Consider the following 9315-nt stretch of genomic DNA (forward strand, 5'->3'; position numbering starts at 1 on the left):
ATGTTTAACTATTAAAGAAACTAACAGTTTATAAAATGGTTGTACGATTTTACATTCCCACCATGGGATTGTTCCAAGTACTCCACATTCTCACTAATGTTTGATATGGTCAGTCTTTTTAATTTTACATATTCTAATAAGTATGTATGTCATGGTACCTCAAGGTGGTTTTCATTTGCATTTCCCTAATGACAAAGACTTTTGAGCATCTTTTCATGTGTTTATTTGCCTTCCATGTATCTTCTTTGGTGAAGTATCTGTTCAAATCTTTTGTCCATTTTTTTTTTTTTTTTTTTTTGCAGTACGCAGGCCTCTCACTGTTGTGGCCTCTCCCGTTGCGGAGCACAGGCTCCGGACGTGCAGGCTCAGCGGCCATGGCTCTCGGGCCCAGCCGCTCCACGGCATGTGGGATCCTCCTGGACCGGGGCACGAACCCACATCCCCTGCATCGGCAGGCGGACTCTCAACCACTGCGCCACCAGGGAAACCCCGAGATTTTTTTTTTTAAATGTATATTTTGGATACGAATTCTTTATCAGATATGTGATTTGCGATTTTTTTTCTCCCAGCCTGTGGGTTATCTTTTCATTTTTAAAGATACTGTAGACTCAATCATCTGGGCTGGCTTAAGCCTGGTTCTGTGTAATGCAGTGGGATTGATTGGTTGATGACTCAAAAGTCAATGCAACTGTTTATACCTCAGATTTTATGATGATAATTGCAGGAAGGGATAGTCCATGAAGTGTTACTGTGTGTTTGCCTTCCTTAAAAATTTCTGAAAAGGACTAGCCAATTTGGGATCAGCTTCTAAAAACAAGTTGCTAAGGGGTATACTGTACACAAACCGAGAAGGACATGAAAACCGATAGGATTCAGGAAGAGTCACTGGGAACCCAGAGAAAATTTGATCTGTATGTGGGACCATGCTTTTAGGGAGCTCAGCATGTAAGTGGGGCTTTCAGCTTGAGCCTGTTTTTGTCTAGGAAGGGGACTGGCAGCTGGAAGGGCTAAGGACTGAATGCTGTTAGAAAGTCTCTATTAATAAATGCTTTCATTCTTTGGCAGGCTCACTTTACATGCAACTCTGACACCAGCAGAATTGGTCTTCCCTGCAGTGACCCGCCTTCCACCTTCACAGCCAGCTCTCACTCACTGAGTGCCCTCCCCAACCAATAATCTGAGCAGCTCAATCACATCGAAGTGATAGGCACTTAATAAAATGCCTATTCCCTAGGGCAGTATTCAAATCATATACCAGACTTTATTTATCTAGCCTACTGTTAATTGGACAGTTTATCATGTTGTTTAAACATTCTATATTCTTTTTTTTTTTTTTTTAAGAGGGGGCAAAGTGTCATCTGCTGTAGAAGCAAAAGACAAGACAAAGGCATACAGACCCCAGGGAAATGCCCAGTTTCCACACTACTATGGGAGAGATCATCCAGCACAGGCCCTGGCCCTAGGTTCTTTGTTCTAGCCACCCCCTATTTCTCTGGTATTGTCAGAAGACAAGATTCAGTTCCCGGGTGCTGGTAGAAGAGAGAGAGGTTCCAGAGCTTCCTGTAAGTACTGAGTGAACAATCTGAGCTTAAAACTTTCCCTTTTTTAAATATTTAAAAATAAATCAAACTCCATCCTGTGCTGTACACAGCCCTTTTGACTCCCTGACATTGATTTGAGGAAAGAGAAGGGGTGTCAGCGCTGGAAGGGCCTCGTCACTTTCTCCCGCCATTTCGGTTTGGCTTCTCCCTTGGGTACTGTGCTGTTGGGCTTGGAGGCTGCAGTGGCCCCAGGGCCCGGCTGAGGAGCTGCAAAGAAGTTCCCTTTGGACATCTGGCCTGGGGATACTTGAAAGATCCAGCTCAAGAAATCCAGAAGGTCAGCAGGAGGGGCATCTGGGGTAGCTCCCTGCCTCCCACTGGTGCCTGGCATCCGTGAACCAAGTGAGATGTGATAGGGGACTCTGCGGGTGTCTGGGGAGATTCCCACACGCTGGCATCCAGCCCACTCTGTGATGTCATACACGTTTCCATCCATCAGCGCAAAGTAGGTGATCTTGAGGCCCAACATGCCCAAAAGCCTCCTTCCTCAGCAGGATGCAGCCTGTTACACTCGGCACAGTATCTGGCACTCTCAGGTTCCTGGTCCATTTCAAACTCCTATGCTTTCCCTGGCAACGGCTGCACATCATAGTATTCATTGCTTCTTTGAGGTCATCCTGCAGCTTGGACAGAAACTCATTCACTGACCGGCTCAGCTCATTCTCTGCCATTCGCCTCATCTCATATTCCTTCCATCTTTCAGGGTTGCTGACAATGTCCCAAGCTGCCCGCAAAACCTTGACGGCTCCTCAGCCCGGGGATGATTATTTTCGTCAGGATGAACCATCACTGCCGGCTGCCTATAGGCCTTCTTCAGTTCAACATCTGATGCTGTGGCTTCAACCCCCAACACATGAAAAGGGTTTAGCTCATCCTCAGGAAGCCCAGCCATGGTCAACAGTCGAGCCACTTCCTCTTCAGGCTGGCAGTAGTGACCACTAGCTACAGGAGCATTCTCCTGCCTGTTGGTCCTCTGCTTGACCCAAGGCAACTCCAGCCGACCCCACTGAACTATACTTACCAGCTGCTGTCACGGCCTGCTCTCTCTCAGCAGAATCAGGCTCCACTGCCAGGCGGGAGAAGCCAGCCAAGAGAAGAGGCTTTACCCCTCCAGCCTAACTGGTCACTCGGTCCTACCAGAAACCGCCAGCCCTACTGTAGACAGCCCAACAAAAGGGCCAAAGCACCCAGTAGCCTAAGAAAATGGGTGAATAGCGCTGCCCCATAGGAAAACCCTTGGCTCAGAAACTGGAACATCACCTGGGCCCCACCCCCCAGCCGCCCTGCCCAGACTCCCACCCAGACCCAAAATAGGTCCAGATCACTGCCTTTCAGCTGCCTGCATGCATAGATGAGATGGCCACAAGTTCCCACATACTCCCCCACTAATACCAGCAGTTCGATCGGCCACCAGCAGCCTGCCTGTCCAAGCTGACGCAGTTCCTCTGCCCCCCATAATTCCAGTCCTCTGCGCTTATCTGTCCGACTCTGTTTCCGACCCAGCCGATGTCGACCAGGGGATCTGGGATCTCTGCGTCCACCCTCCCGAGTATCCTCCTTGGCTAGAACGCGGTGCCGTTGTCTCCGGGGTGCAGGTTTCTTTCCACTGGGCACACGTGAAAAATCACTGGGAAACTTAAGAGGTTCCTCTTCCAACTCTTCGTCTTCCCCCAAAGCTGGAGAGGTACAATGCTGGCAAAAGTTGCTAGAAGAGCTATCTCCTCCCTCAGAGTAAGGCCCTTCAGGGATTCCAGGGGTTCCCTGGCAGTTACAAGCAGGTGGAATGGAAAGAAAAGAAGGGTTCCCATCCTCCTGGTACCCAGCCTCATTCTCTCTTGAGAGTTCCTGGTCCACTTCTGACTCTTCTGAAGATGCCTCACTCTGATCAGGGTCCTCTCCATCCCTAGGGGGTCCTGGACCCCTTGGAGGGCCATGGGTTGGATCTGACCAGTGGGCTGGATTTGGGAGCTGTGTGTACTTAGGACTAGAGTGCGCTGTGAGGCAGCGGGTACCATTAGGGGCAGGCCCAGCCGAGTCCCTGAGTCCTGAGAATGAAAGTATTTCAGGGTCCACAGAGGGTCCTAAAGTCCTGAGGGAGGCACCACCACCATGGTGGGCTCCACACAACCCTCCTTCTCCGGAGTGCTTCTGGGCCATGACCCCAGGGCTTCCTGAGGATTTTAGGTCACAGCTATCATGGTAAGTTCTGATGCCGGAGAGCGGCGGTAACTCCTCTCCCCTCGAGCAGCTGGGCCGAGGGCCAGGGGGGGCTACAAGAGCAGCTCCCCCGGCTCCGCCTCCCGTTCACTCTCTCTAAACATTCTATATCCTTAATGACTGTTAGCTGCTAAGACATTCTAGTACTAGTACTTCTCTTCTGGTGCACATATGTACTTACTTCTGTTAGGTATGTATCAGGAGTGAGCCTGCTGGGTCATAGGACAAGCATGTGTTTAGATACTATGAAATAGTTTTCCAAATGGTTATACTAATTTACACTCTTACCATCAATGAACAGGAGAGTCCTGATTGTTTCACATCCTCGTTAATGTTTGCTCTTGTTGGTCTTTAAATTTTAGGCAGTCTGACGAGTATGGAGTAGTATTGAACTGTGGTAAATAGCATTAGTATCAAATAATAGTATAGTATCAAATTAAATAGTATTTAATTTGAATTTCTGCTATCCATATATTTCAATATATCCCATCCAGCTTGCTCTCTTTAGGGTGTCACCTTGATACTTCTCCAATAGAGTGGTGGAGCAGCTTGTGCTGCTTCCTTTTGAACTTCTGTGGTCCTTCATGTGACTTCTAAAGCTAGGTCATGAAAATCAATCCACTTCCGTCCTGCTCTCTTGGATGCAAACTCTTGGAATTTCTATTGTATATTTTTGTTTTTAGTGATTTCTGGCTTAATTCTGCAAAGGTCAGAAAACACTTTTTGTATGATTTCAAGCATTAAAAATTTGTTGATATATGTATGGCCCAGCGCATGATCTTTTTGGTAAAAATTCCAAGTACACGTGATAAGAATCTATATCCTGCAGTTGCTGGGTACATGTTCTATAAATGCCAATTAGGTTAATTTTGTTCATTGTTTTGTCCACGTATCTTATATTCTTGATGATTTTTTTTTTTTGCCTCATTTTATCAGTTGCTGAGGTTATGTTTTTAAAAATGTACATTTGGGCTTCCCTGGTGGCACAGTAGTTGAGAGTCCGCCTGCCGATGCAGGGGACACGGGTTCGTGCTCCGGTCTGGGAAGATCCCACATGCCGCGGAGCGGCTGGGCCCGTGAGCCATGGCCGCTGAGCCTGCGTGTCCGGAGCCTGTGCTCCACAACGGGAGAGGCCACAACGGTGAGGGGCCCGCGTACCGCAAAAAAATAAATAAATAAATGTATATTTGACTAAGATTGTGAATTCTAATTTTTTCTTCAGTTCTGTCAATTTTCTCCTTTACGTGTTTTGAGGCTACTTTATCAGATCATAGAAATTTAAAATGAATATATCTATTATATGGTGAATTGAACCTTAAGTTATTAGGAAACATCCCTCTTTGTCCCCAGTAATGCTTACCCTAAAGTTTTCTTTGTCTTATATCAATAAATCACTTCACTGGCTTGCTTTCCGTTAGTGTTTGAGATTATGGCGGCTGATACTTTCCAAAGTTGGCCACAATGTATCCCATCCCACGTGCTCTCTTTACTCTGTGACCTTGATACTCCTTCAGTGGAATGGTGGAGACTATGTTGCCTCCTTTTGAACCTTTGTGGTCCTTCTGTGACTTCTGAGGCTGGATCATGAAAATCAATGCACTTCTGTCCTGTTTTCTTGGAATTTAGCTCCCAGGCTCTGAGAAAGCCCACACTGGCCCACACGGAGAGATCATATGGAAAGACCATGTTACGTGTTCAGGCCAATTGCCTAGCTGAGGTCCTGACGCGAAGTGCCAAATATATGAGGATACCTCTATGACACCAGTCCCCAGCTGCTGAGTCACCCCCAGTCTCCAAGTCTTTCCAGCTGAGGCCCCAGACATCTTGAAGCAAACAAGCCACAGTACTGTACCTTGTCCAGGTTCCAGATTGTGAACATAATACAATGGTTGTTTTATGCCACTAAGTTTTGAAGTTATGAGTAATAGTAACCAGAACAGTGTAGTATAAGTTTTCTATCCTTTGTTAACCTTTGTACATCTTTATTTTTAAGGTGTACCTCTTGCAAAAAGTGTGTAGGCTTGTAAAAAAAATTGACAATTTTTTTCTTTTAATTGCAATATTAAGTCTATTTATGCTTAATGTAATTACTTATATATTTGGGTTTAAATCTTCCAACCTTCTATTTTCTTATTATTTGTTATTCTTTTCCTATATTATTTTTTTCTCTCCTCTCTTGACTTCTTTTGGATTGATTATATACTGTATTATTGCATCCTCCCCTCATTAGCTGGTTGGCTGCACATTCTAAATAACTTTTAACAATTATACTAGAAATTACAAATGCATCCTGAACTTCCCTCTCTAACGTAAAGTTTCAGATAATCTCTCAAGATAGCTGTCATTAAGCTGAGAGTGAAACATGTAGACAAGAAAGCAAAGAAATAAATTAGGATTGAAGATTATATCTATGGGAAAGAACTATGGGTGTGGTTTCTGGCACATGGAGTTGTCTGGTCTCTGTAGATCAGAAACCAATTAAGTTTTTGAAGAGATCACATTTTCCAAGAAACCATGAGACTTAAAAAGCCTTTAAAAAAAAAAAAAAAGGCCTTTGGTGATATAAACCTTAAAACAGCCCTTGGACCCCCAAGTTTCCATAAGCAGGACAAGTCTGTAAAAGCTATACAGCCTTCAAGGAAGACACCCTCTCCAACCTCGCTTCAGATGTGGCTGTGGAGAATAACAGGCAAGGAAAAAGCCTCAGGGGATGAAGCTGGAAGCCCCAGAGAACAGCAGACAAAGGAATTCCACCCCAAGGGCCACATCAAAGTCACAGCTAGGAGGTCTCCCCACTTCTGGGGCAAAGACGCTCAACAGCCTCATTAATTATATGGGCCGATGGCTGCTGTATCTCCCACTCCTCCTTTGATCCTATGGGAGTTTTGTTTTTGTTTTTGTTTGTTTCTTTGCAGTCATCCTGTTCAGACCAAGAGGAGCTGCATTCAGCCCTGTGAGGGAGGAGGCATACCCTCCAGAGAACCTAGCCTTTGAACTTTGCAGAAGTTGGTAAATGGGATTTGGGGCTGTCTCCCTGGGGAGGCAATAAGCGTGCTCTATGAGTGGGATTAAAGGAAACACGAATATTAAGTGCCTAAAGGGGTTACTGGGGCTGCGACTGCTCTGTGTTAACAAACCCACTTCTTTTCCCTGGGCTCAGGGACCTCATTTCCCGTCCTCCCTTACAAGAAAGCATGGCCTTGCTGAGGTCCATCCAATGGAATACGAGCGGAAGCAAAATGGCCGTTTTCAGGCCTGGCCCATAAAATCCTCCCGAGAGATTCTTCGTGCACTTCCCCATTTTGTCTTGGTGCTGACGAACACAGTGACTTTAGAAGTCGGGCCTTAAAATGGAGGATCTACAAGCTAGAAGGAGCCTCAGTTCCTGAATCACTGCTCAGGTACCTGTTCTGAAATGTATTTGAGTGAGAAAGAAATGTCCATTTGCTATTACAGCTGGCGTTACCCTAACTACTATTGCCTACCCTGACTGACCACACACTACCTCTGCCTTGTCTGGGAGTGTAGAGAGGGAAGGGCTACATTTTAAATTTCCCAATCTGGGGCTTCCCTGGTGGCGCAGTGGTTGAGAGTCCGCCTGCCGATGCAGGGGACACGGGTTCGAGCCCTGGTCCGGGAGGATCCCACATGCCGCGGAGCGGCTGGGCCCGTGAGTCATGGCCGCTGAGCCTGTGCATTCGGAGCCTGTGCTCCACAACGGGAGAGGCCACAACAGTGAGAGGCCCGCGTACCAAAAGGAAAAGAATAAAAAAGATTTAAATCTCTCAATCCTAACAGTTTTTCTAAGTAGAACATAAGGCTCAATTTTAAAGTAAAAGTCCCCAAGCTTCATTTGGACAAAGTGCCTTGGCCTCTGGGTGATGAGCAGCCTTTGCTCCCATTTCACTCCGAAGGGGAAGCCTGTTTGAGTCCTGAGAAACAGGAGCCAGCAAGACCCCAGGAGACATGAGGAAAAGGAAAGTCAAGCAGAATCAGAGCTACTCTGATGTAACCTTACCTTGAGATATTCTGAGTCTTTGCTTCTCTTTTTCTAGGTAAGGAGGCATAGACTCAAGAATTAAAGTGGTTCTTCACATAAATTTGGTGACAGAGCTAAGATTAGAAGTCAGATCCCCTACTATTATTTATGGCAGAAGAAAAAGCATAGGCACATACACTACTGCTTTAGCAGGCAATGAAGCATTTCTTTGATGCCTTAGGATTTTTCTTAAAATTTTACACAAATTTTTCATTCTATGTCATCATATATCCTCAATGATTTTATGTAAAAGAAACTTTAAAATTACTTGTCACAGAATAAAAAAGACCCTCCAGGAAGATGCATGTGGTCATCTACCCCTGGGCACACTGCCACTTACCCCCAGGCACACACAAATCCCAGTTTGAAAGACACAGCTTGATCACAGATACAAAATTATCTTAGCACTACGATCTGATGTCCTAGGGTTCTCTTCCTGTCCTGATGCGTTCTCTTATCTGTGATCTATGGTCTACCCTTCCCTGGTGGTCCAGTGGTTAAGACTCCGTGCATGGGTTCGATCCCTGGTTGGGGAACTAAGGACCCACATGCCGCAAACAAACAAACAAACAAAAAACAGAAAAAAATAAAGCAACTATGATCTGTGGTCTACCATCCCCATTTCCAACCTCAGTCCTAGGAACTCAAGCACTATCATCCAGGGAGAACTGCCAGACTCCTACTCATCCTTTGAGGTTCAAGTCCAGCATCACCTCCTCCAGGAAGCCTCCTGTGACAATTCCAAGCCCGGGTGCTCCTTTCCCTGCCCGCCCCCACTCACCCCCACCCCACCACTAGACCCTAGGCATGCTAATCCTAGCACTTACCATGCCATGTTACAGTGTGTTTGTGTGCATGTTTGCTTCCTCCAGAAAGTGTGACACATAAAAAGTACTCAACAATGTTTGCTGAATGAGTGAATTTAAGGTGGTGGCTGCAGGCTCCCTGGGGCCCACTTGTCATCATGCTCCCTAGCCCACTCCCGCCATGGTTGGAGGGATGCAGAACTCAGCAAGTGCACACTTACTGGCTGGGGGAGGGGCTCCGGAGGTACCGAGCCTGCACGGCTCTCATATTGGCTTCATCCTCTTCACTTGGGACTACCTGCTCCTCTTCTGGGTCCCCACTTGTTGCCATGACAGCCTGTCAGCCCCTGTAGGTTTGGCATGAAAAGGGCAGTTAGAAAACCTGATTCTGGAGGCTTTGTTGGGGGAAAGGGTGTGTCAGTGATGTCACCTCAGTGGAACTAGGAATGGGAAAGTCACCACATGTTAATAGCCTGGTGGGGAGATCACCCATGAGGAAAACCCAGTCAGACTTGATCCAGCTACTGTTATCAGGACACCCAGATGCACACCCCGGCCGTGTAAACAGCCCACCTTGGAGTCGCAAGATTTAAGAAGTGACAACTTGGCTCCTTCCACAGATGCCAGCGAGAAAGCAGTGAGGGGAACCAGA

The 9315-nt window shown here is 46.5% G+C and overlaps 1 protein-coding gene and 1 pseudogene across 1 annotated transcript in view; both read right to left on the minus strand.

Annotated features, from left to right (window-relative positions):
- Positions 1-9315, minus strand: part of STYXL2 (serine/threonine/tyrosine interacting like 2) — a 34078-nt gene extending 24763 nt beyond the window's left edge. Inside the window, exon 1 of the mRNA XM_022560071.3 lies at positions 8885-9315. Within this exon, the coding sequence (XP_022415779.3) occupies positions 8885-8994 (110 nt within the window). The 5' untranslated portion in view covers positions 8995-9315. The remainder of the gene's footprint in view (positions 1-8884) is intronic.
- On the minus strand, positions 1354-3885 carry LOC111167335 (dnaJ homolog subfamily C member 14 pseudogene; annotated as a pseudogene).

The sequence above is a fragment of the Delphinapterus leucas genome, chromosome 1 (genome assembly GCF_059928025.1).
Source record: "Delphinapterus leucas isolate spDelLeu-1000000601 "Yukka" chromosome 1, BTC_Dleu_Yukka2, whole genome shotgun sequence".
NCBI lineage: Eukaryota > Metazoa > Chordata > Mammalia > Artiodactyla > Monodontidae > Delphinapterus > Delphinapterus leucas.